General features: G+C 42.0%; 2 protein-coding genes across 7 annotated transcripts in view; one reads left to right on the top strand and one right to left on the bottom strand.

The window, feature by feature from the left end:
* Window positions 1–25: 25 nt before the first annotated feature.
* g6fl (g6f-like) lies at window positions 26–12,719 on the bottom strand. Of its 3 annotated transcripts, XM_078252555.1 has the most exons (12): window positions 12,492–12,719; window positions 11,460–11,792; window positions 10,719–10,985; window positions 10,344–10,379; window positions 9,693–10,028; window positions 7,790–7,864; window positions 4,809–5,075; window positions 1,790–1,915; window positions 1,530–1,603; window positions 1,210–1,236; window positions 790–836; window positions 26–443 (listed from the first exon to the last, which is right to left on the bottom strand). In XM_078252555.1, the coding sequence occupies exons 1-12, from the start codon at window positions 12,562–12,564 to the stop codon at window positions 437–439; spliced, it is 1,668 nt and encodes a 555-aa protein (XP_078108681.1). In that variant the 5' UTR covers window positions 12,565–12,719; the 3' UTR covers window positions 26–436. The 3 variants fall into 3 exon arrangements, with proteins under 3 accessions (XP_078108681.1, XP_078108682.1, XP_078108684.1); XM_078252556.1 differs by lacking the exon at window positions 7,790–7,864; XM_078252558.1 differs by lacking the exons at window positions 4,809–5,075; window positions 7,790–7,864.
* A 2,313-nt stretch (window positions 12,720–15,032) lies between these two features.
* LOC144519434 (nectin-2) overlaps window positions 15,033–15,917 on the top strand; it is a 75,668-nt gene continuing 74,783 nt past the window's right edge. For 2 of the 4 annotated variants that reach the window (XM_078252552.1, XM_078252550.1), the window contains exon 1: window positions 15,112–15,616. In XM_078252552.1, coding sequence (XP_078108678.1) covers window positions 15,529–15,616 — 88 coding nt within the window. In that variant the 5' untranslated portion in view covers window positions 15,112–15,528. Of the gene's footprint in view, window positions 15,617–15,917 lie in introns of all 4 variants that reach the window. The other 2 variants (XM_078252551.1, XM_078252553.1) reach the window with 2 other exon arrangements.

Here is a 15,917-nt window from a genome sequence, read left to right as displayed (position 1 = left end):
AAAAATATTTTGCAGACAAGCAACATTAAAGACAACATGTTTATTTTGAAATGTGTATAATTAAATACAGATGTCCATAGAAGTACAAGACAATTGATACAATGCCAAAAGTAAATAATAGACAATATATCATTAACTTTGACACATTTTGGACACATTTTAGAGCCCTATGTGAAAATATTTCCCCTTCTCCTCTATGTGCAGCCATCAAAGCAAATCAGGAAAAAAGATCTATTAAAGAGTAATAGCTTAGAATACAACAAAAAAAACATTCAATTGAGTTGCATTTCATAGCACTGATGTTTTTCTTAAAATCCCAACTCTGACATTCAGTTGTTACTTTTGTTTATAAAGGCCTTCTGCTGCAGCTGGGACCTGAGCGGATGTGACAGCTGGATGAGGATGAGTTGTGGGTAGGTGATCAGCTCTGACACTGTTAGTATCTGAAAACAAAGCACAAAGACAAACTCACACAAAAATCTCTTGTCCCCCAGTCTCTTTTATTCTTCCTTAAACACAGACAGCCCACGCAACAACAACACAGGGGCGAAGGAGCGCTGCCTGTCAGCACATGGCGTGATAATATGCCACAGTGTCAGGGTGATGTTCAGGCCAGCGTGATTGGTGAGTGTGAGAGGAATGTGAGGGGCATATGAGTGACAGCGCAAACACAAACACAAACACACACACACACACACACACACACACACACACACACACACACACACACACACACACACAGTTCAACATACAAAAACACACACAGGTGATGCAAGGCTTTTTGCTTACCGCTCCAGTTCCTTATAGACATCATCCTCTCCTCTTGGCTTCAAATCCTGGCATAAAGAAGAAAAGGGGGAAGAGAGGCAGGGGAAGAGTGGGACAGTGAAGAGGAGGATAAAGAGAGACTCATGGTACTGAGGCCAGATTTATGTCCCTCTGTACCCTGTGTAATAAGATTAATTTGTTAATACCACTAATGTAAGGGTGACAGTTGATAGGCAATGGGTTTATCTGAGAGAGGGCTGACAGATTGGAGGAGAGGACCGCAAGTGTGAGGGAAGACATATTCTGCTGACATCTTAGGGAGGAAGCAATAGAGAGAGTGAGAATCTATATGCGTTGGTGAATGTGTGTTCCACAACTCCTCACAAACACACATATTCACCACGCCTTTGTGTGTGTGCAGGGGACGACATAATAACTCACCATGTAGACTGAGCCCTGGGGATGAGCCTGTTGGGAAGAGAGGAGAGCGGAGAAAACATGTGTAATGAACAACAAGTGACAGAGAGGGAGTGATAGTGGAAATCAGAGACAGAAAAAAACAGAAACAGAGGAGAAAAGCAAAAAATAAAAAGAGTAAAAACGAGACAAGATAGGAAAGGGGAGTGTGGGAGAAACAAAAAGAGAAGAGAAAGAGTGCTAAATACCAGAGGGGAGGAGTGGAAGAGGAGAAGGTGAGTGTAACATGAGTAAAGAAATTCATCAGAGGATATTTAGTTATAGAACATTTCTGAATTCATCACCTGTCTGATATCCTCAGGATTTTCATAGATGTTCTCTGCTTCACCCGAGTGGACAGACAGAGACTGCTCAATACCTGAGAACAGAGAGATACCAATACAGACTCACACACATATACACACACTCAAACACACAGGGAGGGGGGACTTGGGGCTAGATTTATTACAACAACCCCAGAGGATGTCACATCACTCAGTGGCAGCCAACGGGGCTGGACGAAACATGGAAAGCTGTCAAAAAAAGAAAACGCCGGAAGACTCACCGCGATCAGAAATGTGTTTCTGTCTCCATAGCAACACACCGACCGCCGCAGCAACCAGGGGCACCAGGAGTAATAAAGCAGAGAGAGAAGGGAGCAGGGAGGGGGTGGTCACACTGACACTCTCGACTAAAGGGAAAGAAAAAAGTGAGACAGAAAAAAGCCATTAATGTTGCCAAGAACAGTGCTAATATAAAACTTGTAGAGCTGAGTGTGTGGTTGAATGGCAACGCTATTGCTGTTTGTTCTCCATTTTGCTCTATTGTTCAGGTCAAGAGGGGGGGGGGCAACCTTTTTTTGCAAGCTATAGATTTGAAGACATGTTGCAATTGAGATTTGCTAAACATGTTACATGCATTTGCATCATGCTACTGTCAGTCACAGACAATGGGTGCAGTTGAAGAAGGCGAAGAAATCCAGGCTCTGTCAGACAGAGTGAACATTCTGTGCGACAGCTGAGTAGACATTGATCTGACAGACCCTCAGCCTGGACAGTAAACGCTGTCAATTTGAAACATGAACGAGAAGAAGAATAGAACCAGTATCAAAGAGACCAGATGCTGTCAGATCATTACACAAAACCTCAGCAAATGCCGCTTCCATACAGAGTTGTTTGATTTTACTTTTCGCAAACCCTATCTGTTCCCTATTTCATAATCTAAATATGTTTGTAGTTATGTAAGTAAAGTCAGGAGAGGCTTTTCCATGCACACTCTCTTAACATCTGATCCTAACAACAAACTGCCTCTAGGCAAAATGACAAACAATGTAAAAAGCAGTCTTTCAGCTTAACCCTGTCAATGCAGCATCGGAAATCAGGTGGCTAGAAAGCGTGGGCATGATTACAAACATTACATAAGCAAACCATTTGCTCACTGTAGTACCAGTTAAATTATGTTGGAAGAGCTCATGCATGTTATCAAACTTGTCAGGTTTGTTTGCATAATGAGGATGACATCAGTCTTGCAAAACACAGCCACAGGGTGACACAAGGATCAAGAGGGATGTATTCATTTCCACAGAGACAGACTGCTGTAATTTAGTGTACCTTAACAAGTGTTCTGTCGCTACCTGCTCACTTTTCATGCAGCACAAAGCGATCAGATCTGTCACACATTGGATAACCAAAGAGAAGCCTAATAAACAGAACAGTTACTACAGAGCTACCAAAACAGTCCTTTTTTTATTGAGTCATCATCTTTTCTAAACAATTCATGCAGTGTCTCTCTGTGGCATTTGAGGTTATCTGATGGACAGAAACCTGGCAAAATTAAAGTCCACTCAGACATCTTATCAAATTTGGTTTGGCCCGCGGGCTTCACCTTAGTCCTGGAGTCACAGCTTTTAGCTGGGTTCAAAAATGATCAATCATTATATGCTGTGTGAGATGTAATTGATTGGTGAGTATGTGTAGAGGTTGCTAATGGAATACTGTGGTGAGGGCTGACCCCAAGACTGACCTGCACTGTTCTCCATGCCAGCTTTAACGCATGAATTATGGTAATTGAGTGCAGTGAAGTGGGGCATAAATGCTTCCAGTTTCTCACTACCACATCCATCTCTCCACCTTTCACTCATCTTCCTCTATCTCACCTTTTCCTTTCCTCTATTCGCACTTCCTTCCTACGTCGTCTATTTCATCTCAAACGAGGTGGGGGGTGGGGGTGGATTTATATCAGTTTGATTGTAGAGGAGGGTGTCTGATAGAAGGCAGACCAAAGAACTGCTTTAATGCTTTGCAGATGATGGGCCAACTCAGGATGGCAAATGATTGTAGAAAAATTCCTGACATTTGAAGTACCTTATGTGCTGCAGAGCACAATGATTGCTTCCATTTTGCGTTCTCTGAACTGTGCCACTGGTGAAAGGAATTATATTATGCTAAATTTGTTTTAACTTCTACAACCAGCACTATGCTTTTAGATTTGGCTTACAGCACATATGATATCCACAAATTATATTTAAATATTAGGCTATTTCCAGTGAGCTAAAACGTTTCAGTTTGCTCTTAGAGCCAACCCTGTGCAAAATCCCACTGTCTCTGGATGCCCACTGCTACCCAGAGCAACCATTTATAAACCCTTAACTGTCACTGCTTATTGTCATACTATTCATTATTAACCAATAACAAACGTTTGCGCTATCTTGCACTATTTTTTCAACAGTGTAAATGTAGGCCATCCAACCCTCACATTATTTAACTGCTCACTCTGCTCAGTCTAAATTCCTCATGTTACACTGGACAAATGCACACCCACTACATACATTTCTTTCCGATCCAGCCTCTCCAATCAGGCGAAATCTTGCTGCCTCTTTTCCTCTCCCTATCTTTATCACCTTCTCTCTCTTTCCTCCATTTCCATTACTCTTATAGCCGTACCATCAGTGTGGATCATGATGAGCTCTGGGCCCCTCAACCCAAGTGATGTATTAGGGTACTGGGAGTGAACTCATCTCTGCTAAGGGATCCATTCAACTGTCACATCGTCCTGTGCTCAACCCACAGCCACCAATACAATAAGCCTGAATTATTTAGTTTTTGTGGGGAGATATGTCCTAAGGTCCTGTCTTCTTATATTCACATATCAGCTGGGTGAGTGTGATGAGAAAAACGATTACAACGCCTTTAAGTTTTATGTTTTATAGAAGAAGAGGCTGAGTAGAGTATTAGCACTCTGGTGGATTTTTTTATGAAAAATGGGCACGCAAATGGAGTTATTCCCGCTGGATATTATCTGCAAATCACAACTTCACAGAAGTCTTGACTTCTGTGAAGACCTTTTTAACTACATAAAGGAATGATGACAGATACCATATGTTTTTGTAAACTGTGGGCTTTCTGGCAGATGAATTGACCTGAGTTTGGCTTGAATGCGCCGTAGAATGCTTCAAGGAGCACATATCAGAGAATTTTCCACATTCATAGTTCATTATCTCCACTGTGGTTGTCAGGGCTCCTGGGCTAGTCAAATAGTGTTGATAAAGAAAATCAGAAAACAGACCAGTCTGCGTTATACCATACCATCCCTGCCACCTTTATGGGGCAGTGTGACAGCTTGCGTTGCCGAGACGGTCTGCCCATTTTGCAGCTGTAGGGTGCAGGTGTAGTTCCCAGCTGTGTCAGAGGTGATGGGTAAGGGCAGAATGGTGGTGATGCTGCCAGGCGTGCTGCTTAACAAATGCAGCCGGCGACTTGTATCCTGGTATTTCCAAGCAGCACTTCGGACATGGGACAGCTCTGAATACAGGCACCTCAGTTGCAGCTTTGAGGAGGAAAGGCTGGTTGTAACTGTGGATGTGATGCAGAGCAGCGTGGGGGAGGGGAGAGGAGTGTATACGAGGATAAAGGAGGGAAAATGTTACAGAGGGATGAAACAAATGTAAAGAAATGGAAGGAAGGATGAGTAAGTGAAAAAGACAGCCAGGAGGGAGGAGGAAGGAGCAAGGCAGGATGAGAAAGTGAGTTAAAGGGTAGTGTGTGAATATAGAAAAGGCCAAGGACAGATAGAGAGTAATGAGGTAAAGGGAAAGTGATATGAAAAACAAAGAACAATTCAGAGAGGGGTCAAAATAATATATATTCATTGAAGTGATTTGCTGCTAATGCATTGGTTGACTGTGACTGATGCTTAGTGTCTCATCAAACTGAAATGAGGATCCATCTGGGTGTAATCAAGCTCCACAGCCCCCCCCTCCCCACACACACACACACACACACACACACACACACACATGCAAAAACATTCACATTTCAGCCTTGATTAGTGTGATCAGTGTGGGCCACATACAGTCTTAGTGGGAGGGCAGCAGGTATAATCATACATAATGATACTTATAATGAGTTGGGGTAAAAATATATGCGCCACATGATTGGTGGGGTGGATGTGTGTGTGTGTGTGTGTGTGTGTGTGTGTGTGTGTGTATGAGGGATACAGATGTGTGAAGCAGGGTGACAGTGACGGATCGGCTGGTCATATCTGGGCGGCTGTGATGGATGCCAGTGGGACTGTGATTAGTAAAGTCTTCCAAGGCTGCCATGACAGGGCATTGTATGTGTATGTGTGTGTGTTGGGTTCTGCGTGTGTGGGTGTAAATGTATTCTGCGTCTTTCTGCAAACGGTGAAACCTCCCCAAGGCTCTCTGATAAAAATCAACAGGTGTTCTGCTCAGTTATTTCTCTTTAAATGTATGAATTGAGCAAATGTTCCTTTTCATGAGCAATAGACTATTGTAAATGTAGCTATTCATTTAATAATGTGACATTTTATCAATAGCTTCAGGAAATTCTCTTTACACTTATTCCACAGTGTATGATCTGTGAGAACAATGAACTGGGAGCTGGTGAGAATTCAGTATCTTGCTTCAGCAAGGCAAATGCTTCTAGAATGGGTCCTTTGGCTACAGGGAAGTCTCTAAATTTACTGTGTCACCCACTGCCACGTACTACTGTCATGTACACTGTTCAGATTAAGAAAGGAGTATGTTTATATTTAGGCTCCGTGAATTAGATGAGAGGATCAATACCACTCTGTGTGCTACAGTCAGTATGGAGCTGGAGCCAAAAGGCAATTAGCTTAGCTTAGCATAAAGACTGGAAGCAGAGGGAAACAGCTAGCCTGGCTCTGTCCATTGTAACATATCTAAAGCTCATTAATCAACATGATATGTCTTTGTTTAATCCATACACAAACAGAAATGCAAAAAACAGTTTTAAGGGGAGTTATGTGCTGTAACACGAGGGTACAGTGACTTTCGAGTTTTTTTGTCACAGCGAGGTTGCCAGGCAACCAGCGGAGAGGCAGTGTCCCACCATTTCTGCAACTTTCAGAAACCGACAATTTTGTGTTTAGCTTGCTGTGCGGAGGTGAGAGGGGAGCCGGGGTTTGCACTATCTCTCTAGCTCTCTTTTTTCATTATTGGCACAACTATTTATTTAACTTTTCATTTGAATAGCCAAGTTCACTGTTATGAATGCCTTTCAGGAGCGACTGCCTGAAAATATGTGTCATCCCCATAATTAAACAATATTACATCTCCCCCTCTCTATGACATCCGGCTTTTCACTCCGCCTTCCAGTGTAGCCTTCTATAAAATAAAATAAAAATAAAATAAATTTTCAACGTGGCCGACCAGGTAAATTGTTCTCACAACACCTCGTACAAACTAATTCTGTTATGCTAAGCTAAGCTAATTGCCTCCTGGCTTCAGCCTCATTCTTAAAGCACAGACATAAGAGTGGTGCAGTCTGCTCATCTAAATTTCAGCAAGAAAACAAATAAGCATATTTCCCTAAGTGTCAAAGTATTCCTTTAGATAAACTGCAGATAAGTAAAAAACAGAATAAATGGGTGGAGAATATGCCTCCAACCAGCTCATGAGGGGTCACAAAAAGTTTTGATGAGTATGATCATGCTAGGAGTCATGTGTTATGGCTGTTTTAGTCACCAGATCTCAACTCAATTGAACATCTATGGAATATTTCATGATCCAAACACCAAATGAGGGAATATCTTTTGGAAGAATGATGTCCAAGCCCCCCAGCCAGGGGCGCCGCCAGGAATTCTGGGCCCCATGACAAAAAATCAAATTGGGCCCCCTCTGCGCAGCTGTCACCACATCTCTAGGACCTAACTGTCCCATCAAAAGCTTTACATAACTCTAATTAAAGGCTTGCAACTGTCTTGCTTCTTGTAGTTCAATACTAGTACTAGCACAATATTTACTGTTGGTGATTTGTACATGCATGCAGGCTCAGGTAAGCTACTCACTGTTTTCAACTGTCCAGCATCCAGTACAGACAGTAGGTTGTTGTTTTTTTAATTTGATTTCATAATGATCATTATGTGAGAAAATAATTGTTATTAATGTGTTTGAATTTCTGTCATTAATAAATATTTCATTTTCTTTTTTGTAATGGTAAAAAGAGCAAGAGAGACAGAGAAATCCCCACGGACTCCCTGCAATGATGCTAACTAGCATGTCATTGAACACAATGTTGCTCACCTTCTTCACTGGGACAGGGAGGGGCACAGTTAGGGGGAGACTGGGGTGCTGCTGACTCATCTGTTGTTAAGTCTGCTAAAAGGGGCAGGGACAATGATTTAATATGAATATCTTGCTAAACGTTTCCCTGCACTGATTAAATGGTGATTAAATGTAGGCTAACACTAGTCTGTAGCTAGCTAGCTTATTTCACTATGGACATTAAGCCAACAGGTTAATACCACTCACAGACTATAGGCTACCCACCTTTCTTGGTGAAAAACTGGGTTACAGTTTGACACCCTTTCCTTTGTCTTTCCTCTCTCTCTTTTCTCTCTTTCCTTTTTTGAAAACCAGATTTTGATTTAACGTTACTTGGCAACATTGTGGTCACTGTAGTTCTGGCGCATCTACTGACTGCAACTAAACACTGTTACTGAGTGCGCTAAGGCAGGACCAAACCATTTCATGCAGATACAGGGGTCGGTCAATATGGATATTTAACTTTTACTGCCAAAAACAAGTAAAAACAAAGAGATCATTAATTTTATTATTATATTTGAAATATATATACTGAATGATGATGGTTTAATAATTGTATATTAGTTTTTACCTATTTTTTGGGGCCCCTGTCAGTCATGGGCCCTTGGAATTGTCCTAACTTTTCCCCCCTATAGAGCTCAACAGTCCCGCCCCTCCTCTGAGAGACCTTGGGTTCCGGAAGTAAATTTCCCATTCATTTCTCCCATTGACTGGTCCCATTGTCTGGGAAAATCTGTATATAAAGAGTTTTAGACCATGCCTTAGGCTAACCAGATGGGACGTGACTCATAAGCATACAACGTATCATTTCGAGTAAAAAAACGGACAGAAATCCCCAAAAAGTCAAAGGTACAAGACTGTGTACCTATCGTCATCTCAGAGCGAAGGAACTACTCATCCCATAAACCACCGCGCACCAAGGAAGCTAACGTTAGTTTAGCTAACAGCTAATTTGGCTAACCGCTAGCTGAGACAGCATGTAATAACTTTAAAAGACCCTCAAAATAAATAAAATAACCGTTAACATATATAACGGCTGTTACGTCAGCTGTAGACGGCTATACCCAGTGTTAAGTTTGAGTTAACGTTATTTTAGACTGAATCAAGCTGTCAGCTAGCGGTTAGCCGAATTAGCTGTTAGCTAAACTAACGTCAGAGGCTAACGTCAGAGGCTAACGTCAGAAGCGTGACACACAGATCGTGATTCGTGCAGTGTCGTAAATCCTCGTGACGGATCGTGCAGGCAGCAGAGATCGGGTACTGACACCCCCCCTCCTCACCAGCATGAGTTCCACCAATCAGAGTCATCACCGTGGGATTGTGGGTAATGAAGTACTTATCCAAGACATCGCGAATAAAAGACATTTATCTCTAAACAAGGTTAGTGCCCCATGATTTTTGGCATCTATATGAGCATATACAATCGCTTAGTCATGTACGCAAGCTGGTTTTAAGTCTACCATCGACGGTTACGATTTTATGGCTTATACTGCAAATGTCAATGGAGAAATTGCATTGTATTTTTACTTCCGGAACCCGCTGTGGGCGGGACTGTTGAGCTCTATATGGCGCCCCTGCCCCCAGCAGAGTTTAAAAGACTTGGAGCATAAAAGTTATTGTGGTGGCTCCTGATGGCCCAGCACCTTATTAAGACATTTTATGTTGGTTTTGCCTTTAATTTGTCCTTCCTCTGTTTATTTACCTCTTTCATCACAGCTGCTTTGCACTATAGCATCCACAAAATGTCATGTTATACAGCACAAATACAAGGTTATAATAAAAGTGACACCACTTGTCTCATAAAAACATCCCCACCCCTTGTTTTATTCTTCCTAATCCACCTCCTTGTTGTCTTTCTCCTCCTCCTAACCCCAACCTGTACCTTTCAGCACGCTGAGCATGGTCTTCTGGATGAAGCAGTTGTCATTGAGGATCACTTCACAGATGTAGAGGCCGCCATCTTTCCACTCAGGTGTGAGCAGAAAGGAGAAGCTACCGGCCTCTGCATTGTAGGGTGGGCCGGTGAACTGGAGTTTCTTGCTGTGCTCAGTCAAGAAGGTGGAGCCCCTCCAGCGGTTGTACTGGTGCACCAGTCTCATTTCACTGTGCCTCCTGCTGTCTGGAGGTTGCCACCACAGACGGACGTAGTCCCCCTGGACAACAGGACAGGTCAGGGGGAAGGGTATCTCAGCCCGAGTGGCGGTGGCGATATCTCTTTCTGCAGGCAAGGAGGTAGGAGAAAAGACCAAGGACACCAGAATGATAAAATAGATGAGACAGTGAGGAAGACAAATATGAAGACAGGGAGCTCAGAAAAAAAGAGGGCGAATGAATGAGTGAGGTGTAGACAGAGAGAGTAAACAGAATAGTAGGAGAGTAGGGAAATGGAGATAGGGGAAAATTCCTACAACAATATGGATTAAGTTCTTATATGCTGAGAGTGACTTCTTCAGTTGGTCTTGCATTCGGCTCTGCCTGATTAGCAAGCTGCTGACACAGGACTTTTAGACTGCTTGTGTTACAAGTCACTCACCATATGTTTGCTTGGTAAATGAGACCACATTGTCAGCTGTGGAGAAAAGGGAGCAAAAACAAATAATTATGAATAATACATTCATGTAGCAACTATAATATTCACAGGAGGACTGGCTGAATTTTAGTGAAGATCTACAGTAGACTTTTGAATCTTGAAACTGGTCTATAAAAGTCAATACTTTGAAGAACTGTTGCTACAGGATGCTTAAATAAATAATGCTGCTGCTGGAGTTTCTAGCACGGATGGCCACTCATACCATCAACAAAAGCAATAATAAATGTAATCAATTCCACAATGCTTTTGTTTCTCTCTCTCTCTCTCTCTCTCTCTCTCTCTCTCTCTCTCTCTCTCTCTCTCTCTAATCAGTCTCACCATCAACAGTCACGTCCACATTGAAGGTGACAAGAGTGTTGCTGCTTTTACCCCACAGGTGAACCATACAGACATAGGTCCCGTTGTCACTGTATACAACCTGGGGCAGTTTGGCCACTGTGCCTGTGTTTGGCTTTTTCTCGCTTTTAATGGAAATGCCGCCAGGTGCTGCCCAGGTGATCTTGGTGACAGCATTGTCAGGATTAACACTGGCAATCAGCTGCAGTGTGCTCTGCTGAGGAATGGGTGCAGTGGGGACAACTGTGACTGGAGATGAGGGAGGACACAGGATAATAGGGGTGGAAGAGGTATTTAAATGTTTTACTCGAGTAAAAGTGTAAATATATTCCATTACAAGTAAATGTTCGTCAGTTACATTTTTACTTCTTAAAGCAAAGAAGTATCACCAGCAAAATAGGTAAGTACCTTTGCAGAATATATAAATGAAGTGTGACAAAGGTAATTTCTTTTAGGTTCCCATTAATTTAGCACTCAAGCAAATATTAGTTATGTAACATTTCATAATAGCATATGTAAAAAGAGATTTAAAAGACTTTAAAAAGAAAAAAGAAAATAGAAGTACATAGATGTCACTAAAACAAAAACAACTAACTAATATGCATAGATATTTAAATGGATAACACTACATGTTTGCTTTACAAACTAAAATGTATGAAGTCGAGACGTTCCTATGGGACACAGCTGGTGTACGACAAATGTCACAAATGTTTTTTTTTCTACCTGTAAGGATGGCTAAGAGGATAATCTTTTCACTCAGTTTCCTCTCGTGTTGCTTTATCAAGCATGAGTAGAGACCACTGTCCTCCATTCTGGGAAGAAAGAACAGAGAGAAAACCCCGGTGTCTTTAAAGTTGGGGTCAGTCAATCGCATTGATGCCTTCGAGGCACGACCTGAGAACTCTTCCCTTTCGTTGGCTGAGAGAACCAGTTTCCATTCATCCACACCAAGTGGTTTCACCATCCAGTTAATGGCCACGGCACCCCTCACTGTTGCATCAGTACAGACCAAGGTGGTAGGCATGCCCTCTTGAGCCAACACAACATCGTCCCACTCTGAGGAAGAGAGGACAAAAGTAAAGCATTATAACAGGTGAATTATTCAGACGAGTCTTTAAGAAGGCCTTCAAATTCTGCACTATTACTACAGGGCTGATGTCTGTTTTTATATCCTGTCCTACAGCTATAGGTTCATATGTTTCAAGTCTGTCTTAAAACAATACTCCCATATGTAGAGTTATTGGTCCCTGTAACTGTTCCTTCTGTCCATACTGGCCCCTAAAAGATCCCCTCTCAAAGCTATTTCAATATAAGTGATGGGGGGCAGGAGTTTTGTGGAAGCTTATATGGGGCTTCAGCAGTCAGAGTCAAATCTTATGGGTATCTTCCAAAGTTACAATCTTTTTAGCACCAAATTTCCTCTTTCAGTTTCCCTGGACAGCATTTCTTATCTGAGCTGTCTTACAGTGAAACTGTACTTTAGAAAAGGGTTTTTCTTTGCAACCAGTATGGACAATAGGAAACAATTACAACGACCAATAACTCTTTCAAAGTATATATGGACATGTGAGGGTCGTTTTAGAACAGACTTTCATCTATTCTTTAAAGATGGTCAGATTAAAGCCAATAAATATGGAAGAAACAGGTTCATTCATGTTTGCACTCTAAGCAACATTAGCTGGGACATTTAGACTCTCTTCCCAGCAAGATCAGTTTATGCACATATTTCTAAAAATTACAGAAAGTATTTCATACCTGTGATGCCAGAGTGAGAGGAAAATACCACAAAGGAAGAAACAAGAATAACGGTGAGAAAACCAGACTCCATCACACATCGAAAGAAAAGAAAAACACCCTTACTGCACCAGCTGTCTCTGCAACACTATGATCTTTCTAAGTACGCACTAGAACACCAAGTATTGTTCACTTTCCTGCTATATTACTGGTGTCCCTGACTGTCATGTTAACAAGTTTGCTGCGCATCTTTCAGCCCAACAGGATGTGGCGCGACCAACACTGGGATAATCAACAGGAAAAGACTGTCATTATTGCAGTATGTGTGTGTGTGTGTGTTTGAGGCTGATAAACTACATGTACTGATATTACCATGGCCCCACATCATAATGTAGGCCATACAATGTTTTACAACACTTCAAAGCTGAACTTCTGGGTGATTAGATACAGAACTTCTGACCTTAACATTCAGTTTGACAAAAGGAATGAGCATGTACTGGTATGTATCACAATGTGTGTGAAATAGAGAAAAACGATAAGAATAGCAGAAAGTGAGGCATTGAGGGAGATGAAAAAGCGAGAAATAAAGAGTTTGGGTTAGTGTGGGTGCACAGCAACCTCTAGGCTACATGTCTTTGCATCCCATAAATGTCTTTAATTAAGCTAAAGGTATTATCAGCTCCTCTGAGCACTATTACAGATTTTACCATAATTACCATTGGGTGAATGGGGGCGGTGAAGAGAGATAGTGAAAGAGAGGAATGCAGATATGTATTGTGGGTGTCTAATGACAGGGAAAGAGAAAAAAAATGGAAGAGCAGCAAGGAGGGAGATGTGTGGAGGGAGAGATGCTCAGACAGAAAGAGAAAAACCCAGGGAGCTGAGAAGTGTGAGAGCGTTGCAAGGGAAAAGTGTATGAAAGTATGACTTCAAAGAAGCCTGTGGCTGCTGACACAGAGCATGGTACTGATCCTGTGGCCCCTCCTCTATGGGTAAATAATCACCATAAGCCTTGGCTCTGTCTAATGAATCCACTGCCAATGAGCTAATATCTGTTAACTATGCGCTTCATTATCACTGCCACAGACCCCCGGAGAACACTAGAATGGAGGACAGGATGAATAGCAGCAAGGAGTGAAGGACAAGTGGACAAAGGAAATCGAACGATGCGGGAAAAGGGAGAGAGGGAGGGAGAGAAGGGGGAAGGAATGAGGAGGAAGGAGAGGAAAGTGAAGTGTAAACGAAGGGAAGGTGTAAGGCTTACACTGTTTGGGGTGTGAGATGGTGAGAGAAAAAAAGAGGTGATGCACTGTATCAGTAAAGTGGGTGGTAGCTGGAAAGTGGAAGGTGTGAAGGTCGATTTGGTATGGTTATGAAAAATAGATGAGTATTGGGAGGAAAGGCAATGAAATCCTCGATTTGGTGGCCGTTTTCTTTAAAGCACGTTATGCTACCATGAATGCAAACGATTTAGTGGTAGCAGCGGTAGTACAGGTGGTCCCTGCACACTTTCTCTGACTGTGCTGGTGCTCAAACAATCAGATACGGAGTCACAAAAAAGGCTGCAAAATTAAAAGGTGGTTATGCAAAGTATTGTTTGATTTTAAAACCCACAGCTGCTTTCTTTGCAAGGAAGATGCTTTCACTGTCTCTGGATTAACAGTAGGCAAGGAGTGGGAAAGAAAATTAAACTCATCCTGTCTCTTTGAAGACATAAATCTCCAAAAGAGGAACATGTTTCAACTGTTAATTTGTTTTTCTGGTGTGCAGAACATGGTTTGACCTCTGATCATTATCAGCATCTTCACAAATACAGTCTGAAAATAAGAGGGTGACACTGGAGGGGAATCTGGAAAAGGAACAGAAGGAACCGAGCAGCACGGTTTAAACTGTGAGACTTATGGAGATGTAATTACATTGGCTGTAAAACACTTGGGTATAGGGATTAGACGTAAACCAAATAATGCCTTTGCTATGCTAGTATGCACCCTGCCTCAGAGGAAAATAGGGCAAAAATGAATTGGAAGTTATTCTGTGGAAGAAAAAAAAATCTCATCAACAAGAGAGTCTGCAAATAGATACATGAGAAGCTGTTTCCTCTTGATTTGATTTTTCTGACTGCCACTGGATTTGTATTTTGCCGTTATTTAATGAATGTTTATTGATTTTGGCATCTGTTGTGCTGGAGTTTATATGAGCTCATCCCAATTGTGTGTGCAGAAACAAACAGCAGAGGGCGTAAGAATCATCTGTTTCAACGTACCTCACCACTACATCCAAACTGTCTGACTCGGATACACTGTGTAGTAACTTTACATTGTTTTTTAGGTCGAGTGCCACTTTTCTGTAGATAATATTTACATACATTTGCTGCTTATTATTATTGTATGCATTTAGAGCGGTAGGTGCAAATTGATTAAAATTACTTTAAGGCAATGTGGTTGAGCTGATAGGCTACTAAAGATATCGCCATATTCCTGGATATGAATCACGCTTTCGGATCATTTCCATGTATGGCAGAAATCAAAGTAAAAAATTCTGCACTTTAGATGCTATCTAGGTGCAAGTTTTGTTTTCCAAGGTGATATAATACTGTTGTCGATTTCAACAAGTTGTTCCCTGAGGTCCTAATTGTTTTTTTTGGAAAGCAGGGCTGTGGACGACTCTGAGCCTGATGACATCACACAGTCAGTCACACACAGTCGGACAGCCGCGCGCTCAGAGGAACTAGTTGTTGGAGTAGAGAGAGCGCGGCAGTACTTCATTACATCCAGAACACCAGCTGGGGGGAAATATTCACCTGTGCGCTGCCAGGACGAATTCACAAGGATTTTCATTATTTTTTAGCAGACTCCGTCTTAAAGGCGCAGCGAGGGACATTTGAAACAAGAATCTCTGTCGGACTCCTGGTTTGTCCTGTAGCCAAACAAGTTTATTTTTTTTTGCCTTGAGTGAGTAATCTTTTACACAGGAACTGACCCGCATCTGAAGGTTTCTATTTTACATTTATACCGGAGAGACTGCGTGCCTAGTTTCATAGAGGAGACGGTAATCGACCATGGCGAGACATGATGCCCAAAACTGGCATGCCTGCTCAAAAATGATCGGACTGCTCTGCTTGGTCGCGTCAATACTTCTTCAACACGGTAAGAAATTATCACTTATAAAAACTTTAATAGTGTCCAGTTGGTTGTGAGCAGCACACTGCCTTTCAATTCTTCTCAAAGCTTTAATAATTTAAGAGGAGATAAATGCAAACCTGACCACCACCTGTCAGGCCGGTGACAGGAGCAGAAAATCCGGCAGGTGATTTTCTCACTCGCTGTAGGCTACTGGCGAGGTTTTCAGCTTTAATACTTAAAATGTATTACGACTTTTTGAATACAGTCACGTAAAATGCTATTTTAAACTACTTCCATTTTCCTTTTTCTCATTCTTCCCATAATT

This window comes from Sander vitreus, chromosome 6 (assembly GCF_031162955.1).
Source record: "Sander vitreus isolate 19-12246 chromosome 6, sanVit1, whole genome shotgun sequence".
NCBI classification, from domain to species: Eukaryota; Metazoa; Chordata; class Actinopteri; order Perciformes; family Percidae; genus Sander; species Sander vitreus.
Note: the sequence above shows the minus strand (reverse complement) of the source record. Positions and strands in the feature narration are given on the sequence as shown.